The following is a 13,973-nucleotide window of genomic DNA, read 5'->3' on the forward strand; positions in this document are numbered from 1 at the left end:
GGGGGACGGGGGAGGGGGGGGGGGGAAGGACGAAGGAGGAACATCGACGCAAAGGGGGAGAGGGGCCTCGACAAGCGCGCGCGCGCACACACACACAGACGTGGCTCCCCGCCGCACCCTCACTGCACCCCGAAGTAGTGGATGTAGTGATTGTCCAGGCGACTCTGTGCCACACAGGCCTCGATGATGGCCCGGCGGTGCTGCAACGGCCCGGCCGTGGCGATGGCCGTGGCCGGGCCGGCCGCCACAGCCTGCTGCACCGACCGCGGCCCCCCGGCCGGGGACACCGGGCGCGGCCCGGCAGCGGCAGCCCCGGCCGGCGACCCGGGCCGGCCGCCACCAGGCTGCGCCAGCGCCGCCAACGCCCCGCTCAAACCCTCGGCCGCTTGCTGCGACGGGGTGGCCGGGCCCCGGGGGCCGCCCTCGGCCGGCTGTGCAGACCGCCCAGCCGGCCCGGCGGCCACTTGCAGCGATGCATGGATGGCCGCCGCACGCAGGGCCACCCCGACGCCCCGGCGCGAGAGCACCGCCCCATCGGCCAGGTGCGGCGTGGCCACCGGCGCACTGTGCAACTCCGCCACCAGCGGCCACAGGTCGTGCGTGTCGGCCGTCGGCTGCAGCCCCCCGCCAAGGGGCCCGGCCAGCAGCCCAGGCGTCTCGGCCATGGCGGCTGCTCCCGGCCACTGGCGGATGTCCAACAGCGACACCATGCCACCCGGCAGGGGCCCGCCGATGCCGATGCCGCCGCCGCCGCCGCCGCCGCCGCCGCCGCCCGCCGGGCCCGACGCCAGGCGGTCCAGCGTCGCCGGCACCGACACCGACGCATTCAGAGCCCCGCCACTCGCGGGCAGGCCCAGGAGCCCGGCCGGGTCGGCGGCCGGAATGCCCACCGGCGACCCCGGCCCCAGGCCCAGCCCCCCGGGGGACAGATTGTGCATCGACTGGGCCGGGGTCTGGTCGGCCAGGCGCCCGGCCCGCGACACCAGCCCCGGCCCGGCCCCGGACGCGCTCCGGCCCCGGCCCCGAATGGCCACCGGGTCGATGGGCACCGGCGAGAAGGAGCTCGGCTCGATGAGGCCATCGACCGATGCCCCGGGGGTGGTGGCCGGGCCGGCGCCCCCGGTGGCCGTGGCCACCGCCGAGGCCGGCCCATCGAAGGACCGCCGGCCGCCCGGCGACCCGACCGCCACCACGGCCCCGGCCAGGTTGTCCATGGTCGCGCGGCGGGTCAGCCCGCCGGGCTCCGGCCCGGCCAGCGACGAAGCCACCGCCAGGGTGGCCCCGATGGTGGACAGGGCCGACGCCGCCAGCGCCGCATCCATGTCCAGCGTGGCCGCCAGGCCCCGGCGCACGGCAAACGGATCCGTGTGGACATTCCACACCCGGACCCGGTAGAGGCCGGCATCGTGGCTGGCCGACCCGGCCCCGGCCCCGGCCGGCCCGCCGGCCCCCGGCGCCAGCGGCGACACAAACAGCACCACCTGGTACCCGAACACCGGCAGCAGGACCTCCCGGCCGAAGCGCGCAAACTCCGCCGGGTCGTCCAGCCACACGATGGCCACCGCCCCGAGGCAGGCCCGCACGCTGGCCAGCTCCAGCAGGTCGCCCTTCTCCGGGCCCAGGGCCGCGGTCAGCCGGGCCCGCGCCCCGGCCAGTAGGGCCGGCACCACGAACACCGCCTCCACCGAGGCATCGGCATAGTAGGGGACCCCGGCGACCGGGGCCCCGCCGGCCCCGGCCCCCGGGGTGCTGGCCGCCGAGCCCACCGGCGACCCGCCCGACCCGGCCAGATCCCCGGCCAGGTCCGCGCAAAACTCGAACAGCTCGGCCGGGCCCCGGTGGCCCACATGCGTGCGCAAGTCCACCAGCCACCCGAGGGAGGCCACAAACTGGGAGAACTCCGCCCGCCCGCGGGCGGTGGCCGGCCCGCGCAGGAGCCGGCTCACCGGGACCGGGGCCGCCGCCGGCCGTGGACCGCCGCCGCCGCCGCCGGCACCCCCGGAGGCCCCCTCCTCCGGGGTCAAGTACACCGAGGCCGACTCCGCATACAGAACCGGCAGGTTGAGGGCCGCCCGGACCGGGGTCGAGTCCAGCATGTCCAGCGCCCGCAGCAGGCGCCCATCCAGCCGCAGGGGGGTCACCTTGGATCGCTCCAACGAGGGCGGAAGCAGGCCCAGGTGCGCCAGCAGCCGGCGCCCGGTCAGGAACCCGGCGTGGGTCGACCGATCCGGCGGCGCCGGGCACAGGGGCCGCGGCCGGGTGCTGTGTCATAGAGGATCATCATCAGCAGGAGCAGCGGCGTCGTTGTTGTTGTGTCGTCGTTGTCGTCGTTGTCGTCATCATGATTAGCATCGTCAGCATCGTCAGCATCATCAGCATCATCAGCATCATCCGCATCATCCGCATCGTCAGCATCGTCATATGGTCAGGGGAAGATGGAGCAATCGCAGAAAGAAAGGGGGCGACGAAAGAAGAACACAGGTCGCTCGGCCTCGCCGAGAAGCCAACAACCCCCCCTTGGCGGGGGGAAAGGAAAATAAACAAAAAAAAAGGACCCCCAGGGGTCACGCGCACCTGGCATGCGCGCGCGATGCCACCACCTCCTCCGGGGTGATGTACAGCCGGGGCCCAGCCACGCCGGAGCCCGGGGCCCCGGTCAGATGCTGCGACCGGGCATACTGCCGGGAGATGGCCGCCCGGATTTCCAAGTACTGCCCATCGGTCAGGATGGAGGCCGTCGGGACCACCAGGCCCGGGGGGGCGACCGCCGGGGCCGCGGCTCCCCCCGCCCCGGCGGTCGCCCCCGCCGGGATGGGAACCACCAGCTCGCGCCCGGCATCGGCAGCCGGCCCGGCCGGCAGGACCGGCGAATTCTGCGACTCGGCCACCAACCGCGGCGTGGAGGAGGCAATGTTGAAGTGATCGGCCGTGGTGGTCGACCCGACCAGCACCCGGTTGATCAGCGTCGGCGAGGTGTCAATGCGCAGGGCCTGGTGCAGGAGCGACGACCGCCGTGCCGCCACCACCGGCCGGTCCGGGTGCAAGTGCGCCGGCAGGGCACTGGCCGGCACACCGGCCAAGGGGGGCGACCCGCCCCGGCGGTCCGAGGCCAAGCTCGGGCCCCCAGCCGGCGGGCTGTCCAGCCCGGTCAGCGCCACCGACGGCAGCCCCGGCGACAGTGACCCCCCGGGCGTGAGGGGGCCCTGCTGCTCGGCCGCCTCGCGGCAGCTGCAGCACAGCAGGGCCCCGGTGCGGGTGGCGGGGTCGTCGGCTGCCGCGTCGGGCCCGAGCCCCGACGGGGTCAGCGCCGCCCCCAGCACCTCGACCGGGATCCCCAGCAGATCCGCCACCTCCAGATAGCGCACCGGCATGTCGAGACGCACGCGCGGGGCGGCCGGGGCGCCGGTCCCCGGGCCCGCGCGGCCCTGAGCCCGCGGCGACCCGGCCGCCGAGGAGGCCCGGCTGCCATCGCCACCGCTCGGCGACAGGACCCCCTGGCTGGCGAGGGCCGCCCGCGCGGCGCTCACAATCATCGAGGCAGACGGGCTGCCCAGGGGCGGCTGCCAGCCGTCCGCCGAATCGGCCCCGGCCTGCGCGTCGCGCTGGTATCCCAGGCCCAGCGGATGCGCACGCAGGACCCCCGACCAGGCGTAGGACCCATTCACATCGCGAATGATCACCAGCACCGAGGGCCCCTCGCTGGGGCGCCCGGGCGGCGCCGGCGCCGCCCGCGCACCGACCGGTGTCGAGGGACCCCCGGCGCCCGGCGCCTCGGCCCCACCGGTCGGCACATTCACCAGGGTATTCGGATACAGGCTATCGGCCAGGCCGGCCCGGTGGGCCAGCGAGTGCGACGCCGGCAGCTCCACCAGGCCGACAATCATTTGGTCTGTGCACGGGGGGGGGGTCCACGCGGGAGAAACCGAAGGAGCCGGCAGCAGGAGGAGAGGGAGGTCTGTCAGTCCGAGTGACGCCTGTCGGTGCAGGGAAGTAGAGGGAGAGGGGGAGGGAAAGAGAGGGAGAGAGGGAGAGAGGGAGAGAGAGAAAAAGACAACTCCCCTGTCCTCGAGAGGCGAGCAGGGGCGGAGGAGCAGCAAGGGAACCCATGGGCACCCGCCAGCCGAGCGAGGCGCCCAGCACGACGTACCGTTGATGGCGAAGTACCGGACGAAGTCCTGCGGCTCGACCAGCGGCCGCTCAGCCAGCGGCGAGGCCGGCCCCCCGCGGGGGGTGGTCACCGCCCCGACAGACATGTGGCAGTTGCTGCACGCCAGTGCCGGGACGCCAGGGCGCGAGTGGGCCACCACACCGGCCGCGCTCGCCGGGGGGCGCTGGGCGTTGGCCGCGGCCGCCACGCGTGCGGCCACCTCGCGCTCGCGGACCTGCGTCGACACGGCCGCCACGCCGGCCGCCGCCGGGAAGTTCCCCAGGTGGAAGACAACGCGATTCCACACTGAACACGAGGCGTGAGTAGTGGAAAGGACGGCAGGAGGCGGGCACCTTTTCTCCTGTCCCACCCCCCGGCAAAAAGAACCCCCCCCCCCCCCCCCGCCATCCCCAACACACACGGACAGGCAACGCAACGGCGGCAAGAAAGCAGCCCCAGCGAAAAGGGCCCCGCCCGGTGCGAACGCACCGCTTGCCACGGCCTCCGACAGGGCCAGCGCCCGATCTGGCGTGGAGTACGCCCCGGAGGGGCTCCAGGAGGACCGGCTTACCGCGCCGGCCCACTGCTCCTCGGGCAGGGTGCCCGGCACCAAGTCCGAGCTCGATGCCAAGAAGCCCAGCTCCGCCGGCAGGGCCGCATGACTGACAAGCACACCGTCGGATGGGCTGCGCGGGACGGCCGCCAGAGAGGAAGGCCCGCGTCCGGGGAAGGAGGGTGGGAGGCGCAAATGCAGGAAACATCAGTAAGGGCGGCGGCCGGCCCACACCCACACCCACACCCACACCCACACCCACACCCACACCCACACACCCAACGCGAGGGGATCCACGCGAGCACGTACATGGTGGCGGTGGCAGACGGCCCCGACGCCGGGCCACGGCCCGCCGGCCCGGCCGCTCGCGTCACCTTCGACAGCATGCTCACCACCATCAGGGTGAGATCCGGCGACCAGGCGGCCGTGGCTGTGGCCATGGATGCGGCCGCGGCCGCGGCCGCCGGCGACCCAGTGCGCCCGGGCTCCGTCCCGGTGGGGGAATCCTCCGCCGGCGGAGACGAAGTAGCCGCCGTGCCCCACCAGGTGGCCAGGCAGGCCAGGGCGCTGAGGACACGCGTCGTGCGGGCCTGCGCCATTCCACAGGAACAGGGCCGCGTGCGAAGACACCGCAGTCAGCAGCCGAGGCAGACGACGCCACTGCGAAGGGACCGCACCAACACGAAAGAAGGAAGAGCCAAGCCCCCCCCCCCCCCCCCCCACGTCCCCCGCCGGGCGGGACAGTCGGCCCAACACACACGCACACTGAGGCACGCCTCGTGCAGGCCATTGTCGATGTACCGACAGAGGGCCTTGACAATCTCGTGGGCGGTGCCCCCGAGCCCACCGAGCCCGGCCCCCGGACCGGCGCCCATGCGCGCCAGCGACTCGAGCACCGCCAACAGCGACAGCTCCACCTCGTCCAGCTCATACGTCTGGAGCAGCGGCCCGGGCAGCTGGCTGAGCGTGTGGCTGATGGTCCCGGGCCCGAGGCCGGGCCCCACCGCCGGGCTCAGCGCCGAGGCCAGCTGCATGAACGAGTGCACCGAGTAGGAGGCCGACAATTGCGACGGCGACTTCAGATGCCGGAAGGATGCGCCCACGCCGGATCCCGGATATGGCGACCCGCCCAGGGAGTGATAGTGCTGCGAGTGGCTTTGCTGGTGCATCAGCAGCGGGGCCGGGCTCTGCCCGGCCAGCGACCCGCCACTGGTCACCCGCGAATGGCCATCGGCCAGCAGCCCGGACCCGGAAGCAGGCCCGGCCAGCGACCCGGTCGGCGTGGCCAGGCCGCCAGCCGCGAATGTGGACGACACCGGGGTCGGTGGCGCCGATGACGCCTGCCCCGGGCCCCCGGTCAGCGAGGGCGTGCGGCCGGGGGCGCCCGCCCCGGCGCCCACCCCGCCGGGCCCGGCAGCCACCGACACCGGCGGGTGCGCCGACAGCCAGAGCAGCTTCTTGGCCACGGCCAGCGAGACGATGCTCAACAGCCCGGGCGTGGCCCCGGCGTCATCGGCCACAAAGACAAAGAGCCCCGACGCGATGGACCGGAAGTTGGCCGGCTCCACGGCCGACGACCATGGCTGCCACCGGACCAGCAGGCTGGACAGCAGCAGGAAGAAGGCATGCACCCGCAGGTGGCTGTAGCAAAGCACGGCCGACATGTCGCCGGGGTGCAGGATGGTCGACCGGAAGATGGCCGCCAGCTGCGACGCGAAAAGGCACCCCCCCTCCCCGGCGGCGGGGAGCAGGAGCGAGCCAGTGTGGGGCCGTGATGAGTGATGCTGATGTGGGCGGCGCGCCAGTGCGATGGAGGGGGCGGGGGGGGGGGGGGGGGGGGGGAGGGAGACGCACCAGGATCTGGAAGTTGGTTCCCGAGGCCAGGAACTCGGTGTCCGTGGTGGCCTGGGCCATGTACCCGAGGTCCAGCTTGGCCCGGTCGACGAGACCGGCCGGGATGGGCGACATGCCGAGGTACCCGGGGACCGTGGTCACGGTGGATAGGATCCGCAAGGCCGCCCGCTGTAGACGCGGCGCCGACACGAAGGGCACCTCCACAGTACACAGCTGAGGCGCGCGGTGTTGTTCGGGGAAGGGGCGGCCCCGCAGCAGTTGCGGCAGGGGGCGGCCGTTGTGGCAGGGGGCGGCCGTTGTGGCAGGGGGCGGCAGGGGGCGGCAGGGAGAGGCGGGTTGACACATGGGCGGTGAGAGACCGGGAGGGAGGAGGTGGTGCGCAGCGCACGCCACGTCTTCCGACAAGCAGGATGCCCATGTGTGTCGGGCTCCCCATGGATACAAGGACACACAAGAGCGGGGAGAGGGGGCCAGAGAGGGAACGAGCGAGAGAGAGAGAGAGGGGGGGGGGGGGAAGAACCGCGCCCTGGCAAAGGAGCAAGCAAGACACGCACCGGCAGCACATGACGCATGGCAAACAGGAAGTCCGGCACCAGCACCCGGACACCAGGGAGGTCACTGACAAAGAGATACACCCCGGACAGGAGGATGGCTGCGAGGGTCTGCGGCCCGGCGGCACCGGCCGGCGGGGTCAGGCCGCTGGCATCGCCATCGGCCGAGGCGTCGGTCGGCTGGGGAACATACCTCCCCCCGAGGGCCTCGCGCAGGGTGCCATAGAACCGAGCCAGGAACAGGATGTCCCGGCTGGGCCCGGCCTCCCCGAGCGGGAGCCCGGGCGGCATGCCAACCCCACGCCGCCGGCCGACCAACGGCTGCGAGAACACCCGGCAGAGTGTGGCACAGGCCACGGCGCGCGCCGCATCATCATCATCCTGCCGCACCCCGGGGGCGGCAACCCCGGAGGAGTGCTGCGCGTGGGCGGCGGCGGCGGCGGCGGCAGCGGCGGCCGCCGCCGCCGCCGCCTTGCTGGTTCCCGGCGGGGAGGCCACATTGCCGAGACGCGACAGCAGCGACGAGGGAAGCAGCCCGGCCCCGGTGCTGACCAGGGCCGAGGGCGGAGGGCTGGCCGCATTGCCCATCGTGACCCCGGGCGCCACGGCCGACACCACGGCCGACACGTCGGACGACACAAAGCGCCCAAGGGCCGAGGTGACCCGCGAGGTGCCGGACGTGGAGGCCATCGTGGACGAGCCGCCCGACGCGGCCGGGGCACTTTGCGTGCGCGTGGCCGGCGTCACCAACGGCGCCGAGCCCGGAGCACCCGCAATTGCCAGCGGGGCCCGGCCGCGCGCCACGCTGAATAGCCACGGGCCGAAGATCGACAAGATGGTCGCACGATCGGGGCTGGTCGGGGCGGGGCGCTGCATGGGGAAAAAGAGGGCCGGCACAGGGTCAGAGCAGTGGCACAAGGGAGCACAATCGCCGCAAGGGTGACCACCCACACCCGGGCCACCGGCGGGCCCCCATGTGCGTGAGACAGACAGGCCACCGTACCTGCAGTGCAGGGTCCAGGGGCTCCGAGACAAAGGACAGCAAGTGCGACGCCTGGCCGATCTCCGACCGCTGGTACACGGACGGGTAAAGGAAGAGATTGACACAGCGCGCAATCCCGCAGATGGCCTCGAGCAGGATGGCTGACCGGAGCCCAGATAGGTCATCCACCAGGTCTGTTCCGGCCGGGGGGGGGGGGGGGGGGGGGGGGGGGGGGGGGGGGGGGGGGGGGGGGGGGGGGGAGAGCGCGTGTGCGTGTGCGTGTGCGTGTGTGTGTGGACAAGACAGTCAGAAGAGCGCGGTGCGGAGCCCGAGCCGACGCATGATGGCAGAAATGAACAGGGGGGCCAAGCAACGCCGGGGGGGGGGGGGGGGCCGGCACGCACGGAGGATGCGATTCCAGCAGAAGTACAGCTGGTCGAGCGGCAGCTCAATGATGACCATGCTGGTGCCCGACTGGATGACCACCACTTCGCTCCGGGGGTTGGACACCGGCTCGGCCGGCCCGGCAGGAGCGTCCCCGCTGTCGCTCATCGACTGCGCCGAGAGGGAGGCCCGCAGGCCGCCCTCGCGCACGGGGAGCCCATACAGCCGCGCGCACACCGACCGGCACAGGGACATGGTGACCAGATTCCACTGGACGATGGCCACCATGTGGTGCGTCCAACGAGGGAACATGGTCTGAGGGGGGAGGAAGGCGAGGAGCCGTGCCCAAACACCCAAGGGGTCAGCCAGGGGGCGACACATGCACCGCGGAGGGGTGGGCGGCGGGAGCGAGGAAGGCCGCGTACTTTCAGGGTCTGCCAAAGGTCCGAGTCGCGAAGGCCAGAGCGGATCATGATTTCGAACAGGTTCTACGAGGGGGAAAGAACGCGCGGAGGGCACGACGCACGGAAAAGGGGCGTTTGGAAAGGCATTAGTGGGCCGGCATTGCGGGAGGAGAGCAGGCCAGGAGGGCAGGGCAGAGCGCACCCGGAAGAGCGGCGCCGAGAGCTCCTCCGCCACCACCGCCGGCAGGGGCGAATCCTCCCGGACAACGTAATCCGTGACGCCGAGGGAGATCTGCACCAGCACGCGCCACGTCTGGGGAGCCACCTCCCGGCCGAGGGTGCGAGCGAAAATGTTGTAGATGTCGATCACCTGCACATGGCGAGGGGCCATCCCCGGCCGAGTGGGGAACCGAGACAGCCAGCCAAACGCAGGAGGTCAGTGTGAGCCGAGAAGAAAGCACCAAACACCGGGAAGAGAGGCAGCAAAAGCAACAGGACCCCCGGAGGAGGAGGGGGGGGGGGAGAGAGACACATGCACATGCGCATGCCATGCAAAAGCAAAGGGACCGGCCCGGGAGCGCACCTTCTTGCACACCTCGATGTGCGCGCTGACAGAGGTGCCCTGCACCGGCGGCAAAGCCGACAAGGCCTGGTAGAAGCGCGTGGCCAGCAGAGCACGGTCGTGGGCATCGTTGGCGGCTTGGCGCTTACGCGCAACTGCTTGGCGCAGGGCCGCCATGCTGGCCGGGCTGATGCCCGGCCTAGGCCGCTGGCCCTCCAGCCCCGGGGATCGATCGTCAGACCCAGGCCCGCCCGTGGGACCGGGCTGGGTGCGCGCCAGCGGCGGCATCGACGAGTAGGACCCCCCGGAGGAAGCCCCGGACCCGAGGGAAGAGGCGCTTGCCTGGGGGAAGGGAGCGGACCCGGCCACGGCCGCGCGTGGCCGGGCCACCAGGTTGATGGCGGCATCGGCGGCCGCCGCGGCCGCCGCCGCCGCCGCCGCCTCGCTCCCGGTGCCGGACTCCTGCTCGGCCAGACGGAGAGTCTGCTCCGAGAGGATGGCCTCCTCTTGGGTGGCTGTGGCCAGGCTCTGCGCGGCGATGGCGGCCAGCTGCGCTGCTCGCGTGGACCGATCGTCCCGGTGGCGCTGCTGGAAGACCAGCGACAGGTGCTTGAAAATCATGCAGAAGAACCCCTGCAAGTCGCGATCCATGGCCGGCGGGCGGAAGGCCGGCTCCAGCAGCCACCGTCCGTAGACATTGGCCGAGGCGCTGTTGGGGGCGCGCACCGCCGGCCAGGCGGGGACGGGGACGGGGACGGGGGGGAAGGAGGGAGACCGGCAGGCGGACACCCGAACAGCGAGGGCGACCGATGAGTTGAAATCCCGGCAGCGAGGGGGAGGTGGCGTGTGTGGGTGTGTGGCCGCTTGAAGCCGGGCGAGAGACAGGGGCAGAAGAGCAGCCACCGAAGAGGAAGACCACGCACCTGATCAGGTCGACATCGGCAACCGGCAGGGCGCAGCCCTGGCCAATGATCTCGGCCACCCAGCGGGCGTGAGCTGGCCGCGAGAGGAAGGCCATGTCCGGGCACCAGGACAGGAACCCGGTGGTCGATTGGACAATGGCCCGGCGTGCCTGCAGCGGGAAGCCGCCGAGGGCGTCGGAGTCTATGTGCGCATGTTGCCAAGGGGCGAGTCCGGGCCAGGGGGAAGGGGCAAAAAAGAAGGCGGCATCAGTGTGGGCAGAGGCTCAGGGGAGAAGAGGAGGCGACGGGCGCGCATCGCCAACAGGCAGGGCGCCGAGGGGGGGGGAGATGGCCAGATGGAGGGAGGGCGAGACAGGGGCGAACGCACCCAGGTCAATGGGCAGAAGCCCCATGGTTTCGAGGTCAGGCAGCAACATGGCCACTCGATCACGGAGACCGCGCCAGAGGGCGGCGAACTACTAGACAAAGAGAGGGGAGCCGGAAGAAAGGATAGGGAGGGGGCGCGAGGCCGAGGTCGAGCCCAGGCGCGCGCGCGCCGGGGGCGGAGTGGACCGGCTGGCGTTAGGCCCGAGCCGGAGTGCGGGTGGTTGGCAGCGGCGGCAGCGGCAACGGCAGCGACTCGCCTGTCAGAACGCGCGGCAGAGGGGAGGGGGGGGGGAGGGAATAGGATCAGCGGAGTGCGCGTGTGTGTGCGTGTGTAGATGGCAGGGCGGCAGGAGGGAGGACGGAGAGGGGTACCTCACGCCGGGGGGTGGCCGTAGCCGCCAAGGAGCCGGGCCAAATGTCCGGCCCGGCGGGGCAGATCGCGCGCCGGAGGCAGGGCGGCGCGGGCGAGGGGGGGCCGGCTGCCCGCCGGCGTATCTCCCATCTATGCGCCCCGGCACTCGTGAGCCCTGGCACAGAGAGGGGGAGCATGGGCCCCTTGTCAAGAAGGACGGGGCGGAAGTCGTGTCCGGGGGGAGGGGGGAGGGGGGGGGAGCGTCTAGACCGCGGGAGCGTGAAAAGAAAAAGGAAAAAGCCCCGATCTCCTGTGGGCGCCCAGCCCCACCGCGTATCAGCTGGTCCGAGGGCGGGGCACGGCCGGCTGGCGGCCGGGCGGCTGGGCGCCGGGCGGGTCGCGCCTACAAACACATTCCTTTTACCGGGGCCCGGGGAAGCAGGGAGTGGGCAAATGGGGGCGGGCACGGGGGGGCGGGGGCGGGCGGGAGAGGCGCGGGGCCCGAGGCACGCCACACCCTGCAGCGGCCGAGCCAGCAGCTGGCGGGTGCCAGCCGGTCGACGCGTGATCATGACCCTGGGTGGTGACTTCCGAAGAATCACCCGACGCGGGTGCTCCCCGGCCGCCCCGGGACCGGAGCCGTCCCCGGTTGCCAGCCCGGCAGCCGCGCACCCACCGGCTGGCCCCCCTTCGTCCCTTCGCCGCCGGGCGGGTCCTGACCACCACCCCCTCACCCGGCCGGCGCGGATGCCTCCGGGGAAGAGGGGGCGCAAGCCGCCGGCTTTGGGGAGAGGGGCGCCCACGACCAGGCCCCGATCTCCCGGCGCATGCCGCCACGGCAACACACACACACACACACGCGCGCGCGCACGCGCATGCTCGCCTAAGATTGTGCGGCCCGCGCCCAGACGCGCACACCAAGATGGGCCGATCTTGTCGCCCGCCCCCGCACTCCGCCCCCCCCCCCCCCCCCGGGGGGCCAGGTGCGGGCCCCCAAGCCCTGGACCCAACCCCATCGAGGTCCGGAGGGGCTCGGGCTGTGAGAAAATTCCCGCCGGAATGAACCTGGCATTATCTTCAGAGAAACGGCCAGCCGCCCCAGCCGCGCTCCCCCCCGCCCCCCGGGCCGGGGGCGTATTGTTGATGTTCAGGCCGGCTTTTGCAGCCATACAACCGGGCGGCAACTGGCCCGGGGGATAAACCGCCCGCCGGGACCCGGGGCCTCGCCCAAATGCTGGCCCGATCTCCCCCCAGCCGCAGCTGCCGGCCCGGCCGGCCGGCCGACCACCACAGCCATAGCTCCCCCCCGGGAGCCGGGAAATGTCACCGGGATGTGCCGCCGACCTCGCCCGGGGGCGGCGAAAAACAAAAACAACAACAACAACAACAACGCCCCCTCCTCACGCGCCCTCTGCGCGGCCAGCCGCGTCGGGGGGAGGAGAGACACGACCCAAGTCATCTGGGCACACCTGCGCCGCGCCCCCTGCGCTGTTGCGCCCGTCCTACATCGCCCCCTTCCTCCCCCCCAGGGATCTCACGGATCGCCCCTCTGGGGAGCCCGGCAGGATGCAGGACACACTGAAGCCCACGCGTCCTCCCGCCATGCCCACGGGCTGGAGAAGCCCTCCCTCCACACACACACACACACACACACACACAGACACACACGCATACGCCCCTCGCCTCCCCGCCTCCCCGCCTCCCCGCCTCCCCGCCTCCCCGCCCCCTACCCCCAGCCACGCACGCGCAGGCAGGATACACCCCCTTCGTGCCACACCATGTCCGCGGCCTCCGACACTGCCCCCGATGACCAGTCGGTCACCTTCGACACGGCTGGGCTGAGCTTTGCCTCCGGGGAAGCCCGGCCCTTCGGCGACCCGACCCCCGCCGGCAGCCCCGGCCTGCTGGCGTCCGACGCGGGCCCCGGCCTGCGGCCCTCGCAAACCGAGTACTCCAGCCTCCTGGATGGCGATGTGTCCGGCTCCGGCGACGCCTCCCAAGCTGGGCAGAAGTTCAGCGACGTGTACGACTTCGAGTCGGACCTGCAGGAGCGCCTCGACGCCACGAGCACCATCTTCAACGACGAAAACATCGTCCCCAGCGACTCGACCCTGCGCGTGGCCGAGGGCGTGGCGCGCATGCGCTTCTCCGTCTTCAACCTGGTCAACACCATTGTCGGCGGCGGCCTCCTGTCTCTGCTCTTCGCCATGCGCGTGCGTGTCACCCACACCAGCCCCCGGGCCTGCGGCGCGCCTCGCCCCCTCCTCGCCTCTCTCTCTCTCTCTCTATCTATCTCTTCCCCCCACGCGCCCTGACCCTTTGCCCACTCCGCTCGACCGACAGCTCCTCGGCATTGTCCTCGGCCCGATGGCCCTGGCGGTTGTCTGCGTGGGGTCCATCTTCTCGCTCCACCTGCTGACCGAATGCGGCGAGCTGGCCCTGCTCAAGTCCCGGGCCTCCTACAGTGTCCTGGCCCGGCTGGCCCTCGGCCGCATTGGGCTCCTCTACTCGGACATTTGCATGATTCTCTCCTGCTTCGGCGTGGCCACCTCCTACTTGGTGATTTTCGGCGACACGATCGCCCCGCTGATCGCCTCCTCGGACCCCACCTCCGGCGGCATGTCCTTCACCACCACGCACCGGATGCTGGTCGGGTGTGCCCTGCTGGTGGTCCTGCCGCTGTCCTCGCTCCGGCACCTGAACGCCCTGCGCCACTTCAGCCTCTTCGCCATCACCGCCTCCCTCTTCTTCATTGTTTGCGTTGTCGTGCGCAGTGTCCAGGAGATGGTCACCGTGGGCTTCACCGACTGTGCCACCACCACCGCCGGCTGTCCGGAGTACTTCAACACCAACCCCAGCCAGATGCTCAGTGCCATTCGTACGTGCCCGGGCATC

At 72.1% G+C, this 13,973-nt stretch overlaps 2 protein-coding genes across 2 annotated transcripts in view; one reads left to right on the forward strand and one right to left on the reverse strand.

The window, feature by feature from the left end:
• Nucleotides 1-119: 119 nt before the first annotated feature.
• On the reverse strand, nucleotides 120-11,092 carry H696_05599 (hypothetical protein; the record flags this gene model as incomplete). Its single annotated transcript, XM_009499414.1, has 15 exons — nucleotides 10,728-11,092; nucleotides 10,361-10,541; nucleotides 9,459-10,146; nucleotides 9,078-9,245; nucleotides 8,897-8,959; nucleotides 8,492-8,786; nucleotides 8,109-8,281; nucleotides 7,109-7,975; nucleotides 6,555-6,767; nucleotides 5,465-6,406; nucleotides 5,010-5,290; nucleotides 4,637-4,833; nucleotides 4,148-4,453; nucleotides 2,575-3,889; nucleotides 120-2,262 (listed from the first exon to the last, which is right to left on the reverse strand). Exons 1-15 carry the CDS (start codon nucleotides 10,774-10,776, stop codon nucleotides 120-122), a joined length of 7,881 nt encoding a protein of 2,626 aa, XP_009497689.1. The 5' UTR covers nucleotides 10,777-11,092.
• A 1,695-nt stretch (nucleotides 11,093-12,787) lies between these two features.
• Nucleotides 12,788-13,973, forward strand: part of H696_05600 (hypothetical protein) — a 2,516-nt gene continuing 1,330 nt past the window's right edge. Inside the window, exons 1-2 of the mRNA XM_009499415.1 lie at nucleotides 12,788-13,291; nucleotides 13,422-13,956. Of these exons, the coding sequence (XP_009497690.1) occupies nucleotides 12,857-13,291; nucleotides 13,422-13,956 (970 nt within the window). The 5' untranslated portion in view covers nucleotides 12,788-12,856. The remainder of the gene's footprint in view (nucleotides 13,292-13,421; nucleotides 13,957-13,973) is intronic.

This window comes from Fonticula alba (assembly GCF_000388065.1).
Source record: "Fonticula alba strain ATCC 38817 unplaced genomic scaffold supercont2.12, whole genome shotgun sequence".
NCBI lineage: Eukaryota > Rotosphaerida > Fonticulaceae > Fonticula > Fonticula alba.